This window comes from Homarus americanus, unplaced genomic scaffold, assembly GCF_018991925.1.
Source record: "Homarus americanus isolate GMGI-L3 unplaced genomic scaffold, GMGI_Hamer_2.0 scaffold52512, whole genome shotgun sequence".
Taxonomy (NCBI): domain Eukaryota; kingdom Metazoa; phylum Arthropoda; class Malacostraca; order Decapoda; family Nephropidae; genus Homarus; species Homarus americanus.
The window spans coordinates 14,091,896-14,111,482 of NW_024735442.1; the positions used below are offsets into that span (position 1 = coordinate 14,091,896).

The window sequence follows — 19,587 nt, forward strand, 5'->3', positions numbered from 1 at the left end:
GAGAGTTCATGGGAGTTAGTGAATTATATCCTTATTAAGAGGCCTGGTGTCCACCTTTCTCTACTGCCGGTGATTGATTGATTTAGTGCTTCAACAAACCACTAACTCGGTCACTTTCTCCAAGAAGAAAAAGTACTAAAAAAAAAATTATACTCTATTTACAGCAATTTACAACTCCGGTGGGGAAGGTATTGATCTGTTTCAGTCAGTCTGCCCCAAATTCTTTTAAATAGATCACTGTTGTTGGATAATATACTAATCATTAATCCGCTTCTTTCAATCCTTTCGCCTGTCCCAACGAGACAGACATTAGTTACCTTACTGTATCCAAACAGTAGGTGGAAGGTCATTATGTAGGGCGAGTAGGATTTGCACCAGACACTATTATTAATAACACCAGTTATCGTCACCATTGCAAACTGCATATTATTCCTAAAATGGTTAAGATTCTTCAACCGTATATATTTTATACGGTACACTGTGTTCTTGGCTTAGGAGAACCACTTTCTTAACAAGTCTTGTATACCTGTTATCCTCGACACGTTACCACCACACACTGAGCTGTGGTGCTGCCGACCAGTGAGGGGAAACATGTTACCACACTTGACACATTTACTTTTCCAGAATCCGTGTTATTAACATCCGGAGTGTTGATCAAAGTTAATTTCCGTCATGCATGAGTGTAGTAACGCAGCTAATACTAGTCAGCTCATTACCATTGAGTGGATAAACAGCCTTCGAATACATAAAATTACTTTGTAAGAAGAAACTTGAATGGTACAGATAGTCTTATGTCGCATGCATAAAGATAAATATATAGACGTGATGAGAGGAAAGGTGTCGGTGCTGTTGTGGGTCCCCCGAAATAGAGAAGGGAAGTGTAAATGAGACAGAGAAGAGGTACACGTGTTGTGAGTGTTAGTATGCGAGGCGCATGACTCTTGTAAGTGCAGGTCATTTAACTTGGCATAGCTATATCACAAGGCGGACAGACGCTTAGAGTGGTGTTTGAGCAGGGAAGGGGAGCCTCTGTGCTTAAGGACCTCCAGTTGTGTATGTTACTGGTTATGTGGATCCATTTGACCTGTAGCCACAAATTTCTGGTTACCGAGTCTAATTCTTCGCCGTGTTTTTTGTCTCTGGTTACGATGCGGATTTAACTTAACCTTGTCGCTCAAGCTTAACCTAACCCAGTCTTTGCCTTGTGTGTCCGCACCCTAGACTTCCCTTTGTGTGTGTCCTTTGTTCTCACTTCAATCTCCCATGTTCTTGCTGGTTTGTCCCCAGACTTTCAGTTCCCCCGACACTTCTCACTTTCGCCTCTTGTCTGTTCATGTTTCCATATACTGTACTGTACTCGTAGTTATCTTAACTGTTCTCGCCCCCGTCTTCTCCGTTCTCTCCTTCTATTCTCCCTCCATAGTTTGTAGTTCTCTCACTCTCTCCCCTTCTGCAGCCGCCGACTACCCTCTGGTTAATCTTGGGGGCCGTCTTGATATTAATAATTTACGACCGAAGTTTGTAGACGCGCCTCGGGCGATATATACCATTAAGCATCCCAGAATTATATTATTTATCGCTTCTTGTTGCCAAATTGGCGTGTCAGGTTCATCGCTTGAATTACGGTTAACGCGGAGTGTGTAAGAAAAGTTGAGAGTTATCTGGGAAGTAAGACACGGTATTGAGAGATGTGCTGCTTTTAGTTATGACTTTGGCCTGACCCTCTTGTATTAGTGGGTTAAGTGGCCCGAAGGAAACTTTGAGACTTGGTATGTGTGTAACCAAATATGTTGATAAGACGATTATGTAAAAGTAACAAAGTGGGAGAAAAAGAGGAAGAATAACGACAGAATTCTGGAATAAAGCCCGTGGGTATAGTGTGAAGGGGAGAGATGGAGGGGGAGGCGAGAGTTGATTAGTGAACTCTCAGCAGTGTTGAGTGGGTGGACGAGGGTGCTGGACTGTCACCGTGGAGGGGTCGCCCTACTGGTGAACACTGGAAGGTGGAGGAGGTATCCTATCCAGAGGGCTTTTGGTGCAGTGTAAGGTTTAGGTTGACGGCAGTAGAAGATTTATTTGTTACATCCACTCAGTTAATGATGAAAGAGAAGTATAGTTTAGTGCCGCGAGTAGGTTAAATTGGTGTAGTTTGTGACACCATTTTTTTTCAATTATATAAAATTTTACTATTTACATATACACATAAATATTACATATTATTATATTTGTCCGTGAAATATTTTTTACTTTTAAAATACACTTGATCATCCATTTATTATAATATATCCTGCTTTTAATAAAGGCTAGTCTCCTAGTTTGGTAACAATAAGCGAAGTTGTCGTAGTCAGTGGCGCTTTGTACAGTTTTGTGTGTGTGATGCAGCTAGAGATACTGTACACAATAGGGCGCTGTTCTTGAAATGGCCATAGGTAAGGAACAACGTGTGATGACGGTTTTTGCAGTACACGAAAACATGTTACTTATTTTGGGACAGTTTTGGGGATACCTGGGGGGGTGAGTAATGCCTTGTTATTGGAATATTGAATGGTGTCTGTGGTGATGGACCTCGTTTTTCTTTTCCCTTTCCTTTCTTTTAGGAATATCGGGAAAGAATCGAGTTGTGGTTGATCTGTGTTGAGTGGTGGGCGACAGAGAGGGGGGGTCAGGGGGGGAATGTAAAAGTAAGGCGGATTGATGGAGTGGGAGAGGGGGGATGAATGGGAGTGGTGGGAGAAGGGGAGAGCGGTTGGGGTTGAAAGGGGAATGGAAAAGTGAGAAGGAATGAGGTTGAGGGATGGAAAGTGAGAGGGAAAGGAGAAGGGGAAGAAGGCAGAAGGTAATTTAAGGGTGTGATCAGTGAACGGCATATGTAACCGACACTTTGGTACCGGGCCAGGCAATTCTCCCTAGACCAGTCACTCGCGGGAGAAGGGCGCCCCGTCGACCTCTGTGGTGGCATGTAGAGCAAGGAGAGGGATAGGAGGTGGTTAAGTGTGTGGGGGCAGGTATACGAGGGAAACACTGGAAGGGTTGGAAGAAGAACGCTTAGATGGCGGTCAGTTGATTGAAAGGATGAAAAAGTCTGTTAGACAGTGGGTTGGCTGAACCAGGTTGGGATTGAAGGTATGACTTGGTAAAGACAGAGAGGAATGACACATGAAACTTTTGGTGTGACTTAAAGAAGCAAGATGCTGGGAGAAATTCCAGCTTGTGTCAACCAGGGCTCACCGTGAATTGAACTGTTCGAATGTCCCAGAGGTAATGATGACATTCTGGCTGAGCCCCCTACCCATCCCCCCCAAATCATTTCCAGTTAAACTCAAGGACCTGGAAAGGAAAGAACGGCTGACAAAGCACGACGGACGGCAGTCTAGGTAGGGTAGGGTAGGGGGGGGGGAGAAGAAAGAGAACGGCACGGGGCAGGTTTTGTGATACGGAGAAGATTGAGGCCAGAAATGGAAGTAAGGTAAAGGTGGGGGATGTGTGTTGGAGGGAGGGGGTCGTGGACGCAGCTCGGAGATATGCCTGGACAGATTTTACCTTGTATAATAAGTAATGATTTGTTTTGGTTAATGTTTATAGTATCTCGTTTCCTGCCTTCCTCCTACACGTGTAAACTTCTTCATACACGACTCTCCCTGTCAACACTTACCTCCCAGTAGTGCATGGTTTGGATGGTGAAATACTTGTTGCGTCTTGGTGGGCGAGTAATACGTTGGGTTAGTTAATTAGTGTGGGTGGAGGCGAGGAGAGTAAGACGAGACAAAAATGGTGGGTTAGACAACATTGAAAAAGGTTATATTTTTATTTTTCCCAGGTAACCATTCTGCCGTCCAAAGGAAAAAGCTGGCAACTCACCTGGAGACTTACTGGCTTTTTCCCATTGGACGGCAGCCGTGAGGTGTTGTTGTGTAAGTGATGGCGTGCAAATAAAAGGCTGGTGGTGGGAGACAGTGCAGGCAGGATATGTTCCCTGGTGGTCCTGCAGAAGGCTTCTCTGCTCCTCCCTCCTCCACACACACACACACACACACGTGTCAGAATTCTGAGTTTGTAACATTTTCTTGGTGTTTACACGCTGTGACCAACCTGCTTTATTTGTCTCGTGGAATTTTAAGTTCGAGTGCGAGAACTGTACTTAAGTGGAGCTTAACATAATTTTTTAAGCATTAGTCTTTGTTAATGCTGATGTATATATATATATATATATATATATATATATATATATATATATATATATATATATATATATATATATATATATATATATATATATATCATCAGTATTGAGAGAGAGAGAGAGAGAGAGAGAGAGAGAGTATCTCTCTCTCTCTCTCTTTAAGTGTTCCTCAATCTAAGGAAACTCTGGAATTTACTCTTCGCATGTCAGTAATTTTATGTTGACTGAACTTCGAAATAAACTTTTTAAGTCGAAGTGTCAGCAGATTTAAGGATGGGATCTGAATGAAATGAAAATCTATTAATTCCTGGTAATTTTAATACCTTAAATATTGTTACACACAAAGATTGTTACACAACATTCATTTTATAGTTGGGTTTTATGAAATTACTCGAAACTGCTTTTATTAGTCGTTCATAAACTTAACCTTAGTTTCCACTATTCATCGTGAAAGATATTTTCGAAGACGCGGTAAACTACAAGTCATAATTTTATTGTAGTCATAATTTTATTGTCACATCCTGGCCGAGTGGAATTCGTAGTATATGTCGTTCTTTTCTGTCTCGTTGGTTTCATTGACGCTGAAATAACACCCTTCACGTTACTGGCCAGTTTGAAGAGGGACAGCTCTTGTGTTGTGCTTTTTTGTTCTACTAGTGTTGCGGGCGTGTATCTTTCACAAGATACAAGTGACGTGAAGCCAGGACACGTGTGAGGCCTCCCTGGGGACGGACACCACCACGGTGACTTGTGTTGGTGGGGGATCCTGGCCTGTCCTCTCTGTGGCTCACACACACTCACACTGCACTACTTCATACTTGCACTTGCGTCGCGTTCCTTGCACAATAGTGGGGTCGCCTGTCGCCAATCGTATCTTTAGAGTTATCCGGACAGTGAGCTTTTTGTCAGCAGGTACTGTGAAGCTGAAGGTAGATTCTATTGGCATGACTGCCTGTTAAGAGACAGTGGGAGTGCAGGCACACTGCGCTGCCTTCGGTGCTCAAAGAGTACTGTGTGTATTGCCAAATTGCGATTTACTAAAATGGACTGTGTGGTGTTGTGAAATTAAACTGCTTAACCTACCATGTTTTTGAAGTTTGAAAGTATTGAGAGGTTATGCAACGTTTCACCTAAAGCTAGTTTCGGGTAAATGCAGGATAAGCTTATAGATGAGGTTGTAGCAATTGCAAAACTGAACAAATATCCGTTCGTTCACCTTGTTGACTGATCTGTAAAAGCTCTTTCCAGGTTTTTTCATTTGTCTTTGGCATGATTAGTAGCAACGTTTGTTGCAAGATTGGTACATTCTTTTAGTGTTTTATGTCGTTGTGGCTAGATAGAGAAGCTATGCATAATCGTTCTACAACCTTCAATCCTTCCGTTTTCTCTCACCCCGGCAGCAGAACAAGGTAAGCCATACACATGAGGTGGAGGATACGTGACTGCTCCCCGACCTGTTCCAGGGCGGAGAAGCTGTACAAGATACTGTGATGGTGGGGAGGCAGGTGTCAGAAGGCTGTGGGGAGGGACAAGTAGGAGAGAGGTATAGGTGCAATGGTTGGAAAAGATAATAAGGCTGGGGGAGGATCCAGGTGAGAATAGAGATAGATCGATCCAGGTAATGGGAGGCCAGACCAGAATGACCGTGAGGAAGGAGACGATAGTGGTAGAACCTAAAGAGGAAGAGATAGGAGGCAGGAAGATATACTGTAGGTTGGTTCCAAAACCTGTCTCGGAGCTTTTAAGATTGGGTGTTGTTGGTTGCTTTGCTTCGGGATTTTCTCCTTTATTCCCCTGTAGTGTAGCGTGGGTAACGCCAAGAGCGTGGTGTGGCCCAGCACTGTCTGGAAGATTGTGGTAGGTATTGGCATTAGATGATGTATGATGATTAGTATGGTGCTTCTGGTGATCTCCCCTTAGGGACGTCGGAGCCGGCAAATTCGTCAGCAGATTGAGATGGCGTCACGCCAGATCTTGAGCTACTGTTATCGATTAAGATTTTCTTATCAGGGGACCAGGAAAATAAGAAAAAAAAAAGGAGTGGGGGGGGGAAGCAGTACAGGGTTAGGAAGACTCGGGGAGGGATGCAACTTGACGTGAGAAATGACTTGGCGTGGTAAGGAAAAAATATATATTTAGAAATTGGATCTCTGGTGTGTCCTCTTGAAAAATCTAGGCTTCCTACAGTGGGAGCCGCAGCCGCAGCCGCAGCCGGAAAGGTAGCGGGCGTCGTGTGGCAATTACCGGGGTTGAGAAAAGGTATTGTGGTAGCGGCAGTAAAAGTTGGACGCGACTTCCTCCACCATGAAGGTCGCTGTATTATCAAGTTAGGAAATATTGTAGAGGTGGGACGGAAAAGTTGCCTCCAAATTAACTCTTCTTTTCTGGAAGTTGGTGAAGTGGGAGAGAGAGCAAATTTAATTAAGAGGAAGTTGTGTGTTAGTCTTGTTGGTGCGGGAGAGTGTAGTAGTTGTTTGTGGTGATGGTAGGTTGTGGTGGGCAGCTGTTGTTGATGGTGGAGCTTGCCACCCCTGTTACCATGGCCAGCGTTAATAAGGAAGCCCTGGTCTGTGTGCTCTATCCCCCCGTTACTCTCACCACCACCACCACCTATCCCCTCCCCTCTCCCCTCTTCCCCCCTCCCCTCTTCCCCCTCCTCCCCTCCGAAGAATAATAAAAAATAGATTTTACTGAATGACATCTTTACGCCTCACTTCTGTAATTGTAAATATTGATTAAATGGCGAGTGGTGGCAAGAGAAAGCTACACCCTCCCTACGCAGCTCCGTGTAATGAAGTAAAATATCCCAGTGAATACGGTCTTTACTTTTGTGACATGAATTAATAAGGGTGAGTGGTAAGGAGGGCGTAGGGCAATTTTTTATTTTATTTTTCTATTTGCTCGAAGTTCAATATAGCAGAGACGGAAAGTGAAGTTTGGGGTGTGTGTGTGTGTGTGTGTGTGTGTGTGTGTGTCTGGCGCAGAAAAATGTCACACCCAAAACTAGTTGGATGTTAAAGAATTGAATGTAATTGAAAAAGTGGAGTATTGGAGTTGTGCTTAGAGACGACAGCGTTTTCCTTGACATTATAACAATCGAGTTATCTATCCTTAAAAGGGCAATTTTAGTTACGTTGGTGCTGATAAATACTATACCCATAAAGGTTTTCATAACCGTAATAACACTATTTTTTTTAGTTGTAATTGGCCCTTGAGGTACTGCTGGTCCGCAAACTGATCTTATCATTAGGGTTCATCTGGTATATATATTGGCCCTAATCTTAATGGCTGGTGGGGCTCAGTAAGACTTAAACCCATTTGACTGGTCACCCTACACCGGACACCATCTTCTTCCATTGGACAATAATAAGTAGTAGTATTGTGTATGCACCTAGCTCTTGGGCCAGACTCCTCGAATTAAGTTTCTTCCGGAAAATATGGAAACCGTTTTCCGCTCCTAGGATTCATTGGGAAGAAAGTTTGGGTACTGGTATTATAATCCAAAAATATGAGCCCATCAGTTTAGCCCCGCTCCTGAGGGTAGAGGAAAATGCAATTTCCAAAAACTACAAGCCAGTCGCGCCAACATTACATGTACGTTTAATGGAAATGTCTTCAGTAAGTAATTCGAGTGGAAACTAATTATTTACGCAATTTGCAACTAATGCAGACACACATTACGCGTCTCATAACTACTTGGACCTTAAAGCTACATTTAGAAGCAGGGAGAGACGTAATGTACTTAGGAAAGAACTCGATAATATTGTACTACTGTACAGTACATTATATGGGATTGTAGTTGTGTGACGATTAAAGTGTAATTTTTTATGTTTTATAAATTGGAAAACTAAGTCAAGCATACTCGTATATTATAACACTTCTACAGCGAGAGAGAAAATGCCTTAGTCGTGTAGAACACAACTTGTAACCAGCTACTGTACGTATTTTGAGATATCACTGTGAAGGTCCAAACGTGTTGGTAAGTAAAATTCCTATGGATGAAATCCGCAATAAAGTTCGAGAACAACAGAAGTCCAATGATTACACTAATGAAAGTTTGCACTGTACTGTACTGTACTGCATGAAGTATTATATGCACTAATAATACCTGAAGTTGAAGACAGTGTAGTGATGAAGAATGATGACTCAGGTTGACTGCCACATACCCACACTGCTGAGCCAGTTGAAATTTTTAGAATTTTTTTTAACTTATCTTCGCATTTTAATAGTCAAAATCATCAAATGTACGATGAAAACGTTTGCCAGAAATGGTTTGATATTGTTATCAAACCCGCAGTTGTTATTGGTAATGGTGGTTTCATAAAATTGGTGTCGTGTATTGTATACTGTAATGTAAAAGTTTGAACTTGTAAAAATTAGTGATCGCTAAAGACTTAACGAATGGAAAGACATTGAAGATTAGAAGTTACGGTAGAGATTAAAAAAGCGTCACGAAGGACCTGTGTCAAACTATGTAAAATAACATGATGAAACCAAAGTTAAAGCGTAATGGTATGTCAAGACACGTTAGACGTTGGTGTTGGTAAGACTGTTGTTTGAGATGACTAGAAACGTCATGAATCATGTTGCTCTTGGGAGGCGAGTAGAAGGGGGGGATCTTTCAAAGCGAGTGTGTGTAATTACCTTCTTTGTAGACTCCAACAGTCTCATTAATCGGAGTGTTATGAGGGCACTTCGAGTCTGGGTGGCGTAGTAGTGGTGATCTGAGACAATCTTGCTTAAGTTCGTGTCTAGAGAATTGGGCATATAAAGGACATACCTGTACGGACGTTCGATTAAAACGTTCCTTTAAAAAAAAAGTAAGCTATGTAGACGAAGACTTGTTTGGTTGTATTGTACATTCAGTGGGTGGGTTATGATGCAATATGGGTTTTTTTCTTAGTGATTTTTTTTCGAAATGCGAAGGATAAATTTAATTACGATAGTTGTTTTTTTTGTGAATTTAGTTGGTCATTGTATTTTAGGCATATTTTCTTTATAGTTTTCTTTGGTTACGATAAATTAGATCTTTGTTGTGATAGTGTAGCTTTTTATAACATGTATTGTCTTTGGTTGTAATTTCTTAGGTTATGATTCTATATTTCGATTGCGATTATACTGTAGTAGTGAGTTAAAGTGCAAGATGTCTGGAGATTTATTTTGATTTTAGTGTGGATAGGTACACTACAGTATTGTGGGAGATGGAGATGAGGCTATGAGAATAATATGCACTTTTGCTGGACTGTGCTGTACTTTTTAATGAAACATAACATCTGTGGATCTAAATTGATTGAAATAATTACTGCACCAGAAATGTTCAGCAAAGATCAATGTTAAAAAAATTTAGGCGTTGATTTTTTCTTCATATAAATAGGTGTACAGTATACGTGTACTGTATATAATTTTATTTTCAAATTCTGTAACGATTTTGCCAAATTACGATGACAATGAATTATTGTTGTTGTCTCCTAATAATTTCGTTGACCTTGAGTATTACTGAAGGACACTGACTCCGGCGCTGTTGTTCAGCTCTGTAACCCCTCCTGCTCATCATAGACGAGTGGTCACAGAGGCACCAGTCCACTTTAGACCATTTACACCATGCTGTATATTGCTGTAGAACATGCAGTACTCGTCCCTTGTGACTACACAGTAGTATACAATACATACATATCTCGTAGGAAGTATTCATAACCTTAATAGAGGTTTGATTAAAGATTTATTTGGCATTGTAGGTACTATACAGTACATCACATGGTTAAGCAAATGTTTTCTGGTTCGACGATCACTCTTAAACGTGTTTAGATTCGAGGGAATTCTTTGATACAGATTATTTAAAACAATAGGGAAATGTATAGATTTCATAGTTGGACAAGCAGCGGGCCTTTCAAGTAGCGCGCGTTAGTTATTGGTGGTGGTGAGCGCCGTGACTATTATTTTGCCAGGAGGTGTGCAGCAGTGGCGGCAGTGTGACTAGCGTTATGGCGGTGCACGTGGACGTGGCAGGGGTACGATGACACTCGCGGAGGCTACAGTGCGGAGCAGTGCGTTTTCCCCCGCCACAGGACGTTATACATGCTACTAAGAACGTGTGTTCCCATGTTTCTCAGGTGGAAAAACTAGGAATTGGATGTGTTGATGAAAGTGGTAATATAGGACGTCATCGTGCGTTTGGCAGCGCGGCAGCCTTGTATTGATTGACAGAGCAGGACGCACAGGTGATGCGGGAGTTTGCGCTCAACGGCAGCATGGCTAACAGGTAACTGCCACCGCCACTAGCACCACTAGCACATACTCCTCCACTGCCACCGCACCCATGTACTGCCACTGCTGCTGCTTGTTGCACAGTGGAGGGTAGCATCCCTGCTCTTGCCCCCACAATGTTACTTGTAAACTGCTACAGCGCCACCATCGCTAGCTCTCGCCCCCACTGTTTGGCTGCCGAGTTGCTGCTGCCGGGTGCCGGGGCGTCTAGTAGCCGGCTTGGGTTGTTTCTGTCGCTTGACTGCTGCTTCTTGCTCATTTGTTCCGTGCAGTGCAGGACCTCCTTGTGTTAGGTCTTTTTCTGGTTGTGTAACGAGTATGGTGATAATGTTTTGGGTGAGTGTTGAACGGGGTGAATGTGGTCGTGGCAACGTGGCCGGCCGCCAAGCGGCAGCTGGCGCCACCATCACGAGTTGTGGTGTAAACACTGTGAGACCCTCGTCGCTCCCGCTCTACCTTTAGCTTGACCTACCTTGTTATTGTGTTGGTGCCATTATCTCAGGACTACTGGTATCTGTGCGTGACCTTGTGTTCAGAAGATATCTGTCGCCCGTCTAGTTTGTGTTCCAGCGGGCCGCCCGGCTCAGCCTGGCCTCTCTCACCGGTGATGGTGATGGGAACCTGCGCGCAACTCCGCCCTCGCTCCCCGTTAACCCACCCTGTGTCCCTCCCGCACACCACCCACCCATGCAGTCCCTCCCATGCACCCGCCCATCCACCAAGATGGGATAACTCCACCCACCTGTGATGCTGCCACTGTTGTTGGCTCCTCGGGACCTCCTATTAGCTCCTTCGACAAATTGTGTTATGCTGTAAATAGAAGGGAGACATACTTCCTCCCAGGCTAGGGTTAGGGTGAGGTAGATTTTCTTTGTTCTTATATCACTAACGGCGTTGACGTTGACATTTACCTACATGCCTGGGTAAATATTTTAAAGGCGAGAGGGGATGTGTTACTACAACTTTGTAATCGATCCATTGGCTACCTTTCTCACACTCATCTATGTATGGCTGTGATTCATTACAGTTTATTATGAAGTATGATTGTTAGAGAAGCTGCGAGGTATTGATGGTAGAGAAGGAAGCAGGCGTACCGTAGATGTTCTCCTTCCTAGTGGGAAAGTGTAATGTATTGCTTACATGCTTATGTATTTTTTCTTGGTAGTATATAGACACCCGGCCAGTTGGGGGTTACTTCAAGTGACTGTTACAAACACTATAAATCAAGTGGACATCACCAACACTTGTCCTTCTGTTTGCCCGGTCATAAACTTTTGGTGCCGTATTTAGACATTCATGTCAACTTGTAAACACTGTTATATCTGTATAGGACGCACTCACTATACAATGAGAATGTGCTCTTACGCATAATATTGTATTGCAACAATTTATTTTACTCCTTGTACCTTACTCAGCCATTAACTTTTCGAAGAATTCATTAAGTTGGTATAATAGTTTATGGTTTGGTCTGTACATGTTGTTCTTGCACCTATTATTTCTTCCAATGGTAGTTGGTGGATATATATATATATATATATATATATATATATATATATATATATATTATATATATATATATATATATATATATATATATATATATATATATATATATATATATATATATATATATATATATATATATATATATATATATATATATATATATATATATATATATATATATATATATATATATATATATGTTTTTTTATTACTTTTCTACAATTTAATATGCTCTTGTATTAATTTTAAAATATCTTTGGGTTCTTTTTCAATGCAGAATAATTCGTTTCCATGTAAATTTCAAGTTCCAGTTGAAGGCAGATTTAAGAAACCTGAGAACAACTTTATGTTGTATGTATGTGAAAAGATATTCAATGTGTTTGGCACGTTAAGGTTGTTTGTACTACCTATGAAGGTCATTGTAACAGGATAATTTTCGGTGTTTGGATGGATGTTTTACTAGTCGAGTCGGGTAGTCGGCAGTCAGTTCTTTTGCATTTGTGAGTTTATTAAGCTGGGTAGATGCACGAATAGGGAAGTATCAATGTTTTCCACAGCCATCTTGTTAGTGTCAGGATTGGCAGCTACACCATCACGATTCAAGATACATAAGTCTATACTACATTATTAACATTAGAGATAATGCTGGGTCTGAGTTAATTAGTTCATGTTTGCTTATGCGCGTAAATCGTCTAGTATGCAAAGCGTAAGTGGCATAAGTGTAGAGTAGATAATTGTTGTAGTGATCATATATGTGATGAGTTCTGTGTGTGTGTAATAATAATTAACGGTTTATTGAAAGAGGTTGGCAGCTCAAACTACAGTGCATTTCAACATAGTGACAGTGCAAGAAGTAGTATTTACTGGGAGTGAATACACTGGTTTATTACAAGTTATTGATAATTTTTACAATGGTTGGGACTGGGCTGTTCTTATAGCGATCAGTTCGTGCACGTATGGGATGGATGCGGTTTTGGTGTCGAACAGCAATTCTCGGGCTAGGGATCTCAGGTGGTAGTAGGAGCCGGTGTCGAGGATGGTGCAGAAGCTTCTTACCAAATTTGCAGATGAGGTCGTGGTGATGGTCAGTGAGAGTCGAAAGGGTCAGTGTGTTGAGCGCTTCTTGATATGTGGAGTAGGAAGGGGAAAGAATAATCTTGCATGCCCTCTTTTGCACTTTTTCTAGGTGTTTACGTTGTGTGGTATTTAGGGAGGAAGACCAGGTGGGGGGAGGCATACTGTTTGCAGGCCTACAGGATCAGGAAGTTGGGTATTTAGCTGAAGTTCAACTGTGTTTTTGCCACTGGGAGAGTTTGTTAGGACCTAGCTAGGTTTATATTACACCTAACATAATTTGACCCAGCCTTGCCTTACCTGGTATTTAGGTCTTTGGTTCAGGAATTGGTTCGGTTTGGAGCCTCTTGTTTCGCGCGTCTCTCACCTCTACACACACACACATTGTACTTTATGAGGATTAAAAGTCTCGATCACACTGGAAAGAAAATTACCTGTTAAGTGCTTGGATAAAGTTTGCGATTAATAGTAAAACTATAATTTTGGAGAAGACGTGTTTATACAAGGCATTTTCTTGCTAATTCTTCCCTTATATTTACACATCAAGATCTAACACGTTTGCCGGGTAGTAATTGCCCGGATAATTTTATTTTCCTGGGGAATTGGTTTAATTATAAGTGGTAGACTACTGCCCACGTCCAGAACCTATGAATATATAACTAGCAGAAAAAAGATTTACCATACCCATGCCTGACACGCTGTTATATGTATTTGAGTGTTTTTTATTGGCTCACGGACGGATGATCGCGTGCCAATATATAGTTGTAACAAAGTAAACAGTGGTTAATCACAGTACAGTCGAGACTTTTATCAGTCACATTTCAGTGCCAGCCTTTAGGGTGACACTAGTATTTTTTTCACAATCCTGCTATCAAGCCACTGTAAAAACATTGGTAGTATCTCTAGTAATAGTGACTACAGTAGGACCTTGCAGCCCTGATGGCCCCTACGGTGTGTGGGACTAATTTGCGCCCATTCCTAACTTCACGAGCAAAGTTCCAAAGTGTAGCAGCAAAACTCTGCCTTTTCAGCAGATCTGACCGGTCAACATAATGCAGAGATTGTGCATTTGACATCGCTGAGCAAGCTTTTCCCCGGTTGGTGATGCAAGAGAAGCACCGTCATACCTACTGCTGGTGTTAGTTATATGTTCGTCCACATGCTGATCTGTTTTGCGGGGATTTCGTTAAGACTAAATATTGTCTGGTTGCTTTGTCGATGTTATTTCGAGTAATTAGGTCTTGTGTCGGTTTATCTCGTTGTTCTAAGGATTCTCCTGTTAAATCAGTTGTAGGTTCATTAAGCACTTCATAGATGATGACCTTTGTTTTTGCTGTAGTGGGTGTCTTAGTGGTGATGGTAAAGGGATGAGAGGGGAGATGTGTGGAGAGATAGAGAGGGAGGGAGGAGTGCTTTTGTGCAATCGTACGTGCATTCCCCAAGTGGTTGCCTGGGATGCAAGGTGCTCCCATAATGTTGTGTAACTATGAGTTGTCACGTAGCATAACTGGACAAACACAGTACCCCCACTGAACATTTCAGCGCATGGTTCAGATTTGTATAAGTCATTATGCTCTTAATTTTTATGCACGGGTGCCTGTACCATCCAGTTTTGATGAGCACCACTCAAGGTGTGATGGTTTTAGGGTATAGAGAGATGTGGTGTGTAAATACAGTACAGTACGTAGCCACAGCGCCCTGGTTTTACGGCAGTGCTGTGTTGATGTTTATTGCATCGATTGCCGGTGTTGTTGAAATGTCATGTTGCGTGTTCCTTTGTCTTGTCAATATCGAACCATGTTCCCCATGTCTCGTTACGGTGATATCACGTACGAATATGCGTTAATTGTTACTTATAGCTAAAGTAGTTTCATTGTGAGAGGAGAGTAATGGTGGTGGTGTACAAGGGACAGCCAGCGCCTGTTGAGAATATTTTGGTTGTATTGATTATTACTTGTGTATTGGACGATATGGCTGGCACTGAGTGTAGCTGGCAACAGGCAATATCCCAGCGTGGTGGCCTCTTGATGCTGTGGCGGGTTTTGTTGTGTTGGCACACTAACGTGTTGATTAACATTATGGTGATCTTTCGACCACCTGAGGTGTTGGATAGACAGAGCGCTGACGTGCCTCGTGTAGTGTTTTAATGATTGTCTTATTAGTGTGCACATTGTAGCAACAACACCTGAATACTGGAAGTCACCAGTGTTACCACGGAATTTCCACCAATTTAACAGCGTGCGCGCGCGCACACGCACACACACACACACACACACACACACACACACACACACTTTTCTAGGTACAGTTATGTGATAGTAAAGCGCACATACCCCTTAAATGTTAACCAGTATGTGTAATGATGCATTACTGCACTATACCGGCCACGACTACTAATATTATCACCAAACTTGTTTGTTAACTGACACAACTTTCCCCGCGTGTATCTGAATTTTATTTTGGTTAATGAACTACACAAATGAGTGATGTATACGTATATTTTTTATGCTTTAAAGTCACTGTAGATAACTAATTTGATTTATTGTACTTTGCAGGTAAGCTGTGTGCTGAGCGCGCGTGATAAGTATGGTGCTCAGGTAGGCTGCCCCCACAGTGTGACTCTGACCTTAAGCAAGTGTCCCAAGCTTTGTCTGTTTATTCAGACTTCCCGTCTTGGATTTAACGTCCGTTTAGAAATATAACTGAAGAACATTAATGTTATGATTAACCGTAGAATGTGGCCATTATATTTAATTGTAGAATGTTAATGCTATATAGAATGTAGACAGTCTGTTCTGTCTGGAAATTTATATTGTGGATGACATATAATATTAGGGTATAGTGTGTTTGGTGTTACGGTACTGTAGAATGTGGCCACAGGTGAAAGCATGGGTATTGTATTATGAGTTAGAATGTGAACAGTAGGATCTATTTCAGAACTGTGTAGATCTAGATACAGAGGACCATATGGCGACCCGTCCGTGATGAGCGGAATAAGTAGAATGTTTAAAAGTTTTGCTGCTTAACGATACTGGGGGGGCAGCTCCGTAGACTCGACCTTGACTGGACTGAACACCAACAGGTGTAGCGGTTTGCGTCAGAACCGCTATCCGCAGGTGTTGCCTTCTGCCTAGCACCTGTTGGTTGGTACTTGTTTCGGGTCGGGTGATCTCTCCACCATACCAGAAGTGTTGTTGTTTATAGGAAGAGGGTGTATCTAGTCTCACGTATTGAACCTCATTGATCTTGGCAGATGAAAACGGGAATTGTGGTTCGCTGTCCAACGTATCCATAATAAAGTTGTAGTTGTGGTGTTGATTGTTCCGTTAACATGAATTGTATAAAAGGAGAAAATTGGGTCACCCTTTAAGTCGAAAGAGCAAAATAACCTGTATCCTTTCTCCCTTGCTTTTGTGGGAAAAAATGGTAGTGTTTGCTGTTCGTCCATAATTTCTAGACAAATTTTGCTCTTCATTTTTTCGAAACTTCAGCCGCTTGTTGTTGTACTTCTTGTGATGCGAAGGTGGCGGCGACGACGACGGGTGAACTCTAGCTCGGGTGATAACTGGACCGACCAGGAAGGCAATGGCGATCTTTCCAGTCGTAGTTATGAGCGTGTGCGCTATGAGAGTGATGGTGGATACCAGGAGTGTGGCGAGAGTATAGTGATTACCCATCGGGAGTGTGGCGAGAGTATAGTGATTACCCATCGGGAGTGTGGCGATGATCAGCGAACCTCAAGTTGCAAGAGGAGGTGAGCATTAATATTCTGGGGTGAGGGAAAAGTTATCCACAAGTGTAATTATGTTTACCTTAACATTGGTCGACATAATGGTGCTGGTAAAACTTGTGCAATAGGAATGTTGTCCACTGTCAGTGTCTTTGGTATTGTAAACTCCATTACTGTCTTTGGCAGACAGGTAAACGAATGTGAAGGTACAGTATCTCAAAAAAGTATCTGTCCACACTGAAACATTGAGACATGGATGATAGATGTTGGGGTGTGCGCGTTCCTGCCCTGTATAGTTTTAACATAAGTAATGCAATGTGTATTTCTTTCCTCGTAATTAGTGTGGTGTTCGGTTCTCAAATATAGTAGGATCAGTATGCCACAGAGCCACGCATACCAATCCTTCCGGGACATCGCGAGTTGCAATTAGCAGATAATTTTTTTTTTTTGGGGGGGGGGTTGCTGTACAATGCTGTGCTGGATGGGGGAGGGGATGGCGTACGGTATCGGAGAGTAATGAACAGTGGTGTGGAGTACACGCAGGTCCACGTCTCGAAATTGGAAAGGATCTCTCCAACGACATTATTTTGGGGACTAGCTAAATACTATGTTGCATCTAGTACTCAATTGAGGAATGAACGTTTATATGCAGATTAATGAAATGCCTTTGGAATTAACGTTTATTGCCATTTGAAAATAATAGTCGCCCACGAAAGTCCTGTCGCCTCCTGAACCACGAACCCCAAGATTCAGACTCGCGAATCCGAAGCATTTATGGCCAATAATGCATCAGTGTTAGTTTCGGATTTGCCCCGCGAGGGAATTAGTTTATTGGGCACCCCCTTGGTACTGCTTCGGGTTCTCGAGTCTGATCTCTGGGTACGTGGTTCAGGAGGAGAGGCGACAGGACTTTTGTGGGCGGCTGTACCTGTATTAAATTATGAAACATTCGGAATTTGAATTTAAAAGTCTTAGTGTCTTCCAAAAGAATGCCTCTCCTATATTTTTGGTTGTTAGGGGGCGATTAAAGTGCATGGTTGAGTAGGTTGTGGGACTAGCCATCAGTCGGGGTGAACTGTGCCCAGAGATCCGCACAGCTTCTAACACTATTAACCCCCCAACACCACTGCCTCTCCCCCGCCTAACCCGTACTGGGTTGTGCTGCTGTCGGTGGTGGATCAGCCCCTGCCGGGTGGCGAGTCCCACAGTGCTAGCAAGATTTATTGTTGGGGCCCTGGGCGGCGGCTTCCTCACACTGGGGAACCTCAAGCCCGGAACATGGGTGACCACTCTGGTCCAACTAATGCTGGGAGGGGGAGAGCTTTAAAGTAGGCTTAGAGGGACCTATTGTGAGGGTGAGGATAGAATTTCTCTGCATATGGTGGCGTAAAGAAGGTGAAGATGTGCCCCCTCACCTCCGGTGAATAACCAAGAGCTTTTTCTGTTGATTATTTTATGGAAGAGCCAGACACCCCCCCTCGTGTGAGTGACACATACACACGCCTATTTATATCTTTTATTTTACTTGTATATTATATGTTAATCAAGTGCCCCATTCCCCATTAAGTACACACACACACACACACACACACACACACACACACACACACACCAGGAGCACCACCTGCCTCCACCTGGGCGTTAGCTGCTCCATCTTGACGCTTCCCTTACATCTCTCACCCCAGTGCACCCCATCTCTCTCGCTCAAACTCCTAGTCTCATGGTCTATCGCGCTCGGTCTTGGTCTGTCGCTGTCGTGCTTAGTTTTTAGCTTGTTCGCGCCAGTAGCTAATGGGAACACCTGGTGCTACAGTGTCACCGCCACAGGTAGTGATGTTCCCTTCTTGTGTACAGCTTCAGTATTCTAAGGTCTTTAAGCACGTAACTAGTTTAGTTTTTACACTAGTCCATCAACATTTAGAAATGGGGTAGAATAGTTATAGTAATCAGTGGTGGGGCAGTGCATCGTGATACTACCGATGCGTAAATTAAAGTAATAATGATTACTAGATGCTGTTAGAAAGAATCTGAATGTGATTTTTAAAGTTCGAGGTAGCTACATAGTACAGGAGTAGTGACAATCAGGGGAGGGTGTTTTGGCATTGCTGGAAATTTTCTTAATATTCTCGAACCAAATCATATGACAAATATTTTAATACTTTAGAGGCTAACAGAAAACGCGTGCGTGCCTGTACTGGAGTATACGGGTATTTAGTCAATAAGCTCATTGCATGTCGTCTCTTCCCATTGGTGACTTCGGTAATTTTTATTTATATGCATCAATTGAAAATCATAAATAGAATAAACTAATGAACTGTCGATTACGTCTGCGCAATCGAAAGTCTTGCGTCATTTTGTTTCGGTACCTCCACAACCTTTCTTTATGACGAGATACTGAGTGTCGTTAGAAATAGTAAAGTTCACATGACTACAGCTTAACATTGTTGGCTTCCTTCTGGGGTTGTAGACAAACATCTTTAAATAATACACATGAGACCTGTGCTGAGTCAACCTTTTGAAGAACACTGTAGTGGTTGTTCGTGTGTTACTTATGTTTTAGGTCGGCCTGGGTTTATTATAAGGAGCAGCCAGGTAAACTTGGACTTGGGTTATGTTATTGTTTTGTTTTTGAGCGAATATAAGGCGTTCATATTCCTCCCTTTGTGAACATATAGTTTATCTTCATATCCTATTTTATCCTAAGGTCATTATTGTCTTCTCCAGATGCACTCGTCAGCATTGTTATCAATACCCTCTCACCCTGCACAGTTTATTGGTGGTTATTATTCGTTAACTCGCCTCCCTTCCTCGACCAACCCAGCTTTGAAACATG

At 42.5% G+C, this 19,587-nt stretch overlaps 1 protein-coding gene across 13 annotated transcripts in view; it reads left to right on the plus strand.

Moving 5' to 3' along the window:
- LOC121871042 (heterogeneous nuclear ribonucleoprotein L-like) overlaps window positions 1-19,587 on the plus strand; it is a 278,283-nt gene that overhangs the window by 181,753 nt on the left and 76,943 nt on the right. Inside the window, exon 1 of one of the 13 annotated variants that reach the window (XM_042373122.1) lies at window positions 10,180-10,439. The exons of 11 other annotated variants lie outside the window; for them this stretch is intronic. In XM_042373122.1, coding sequence (XP_042229056.1) covers window positions 10,402-10,439 — 38 coding nt within the window. In that variant the 5' untranslated portion in view covers window positions 10,180-10,401. Of the gene's footprint in view, window positions 1-10,179; window positions 10,440-15,595; window positions 15,622-19,587 lie in introns of those variants that run through there. One more of the 13 variants, XM_042373125.1, reaches the window with a different exon arrangement.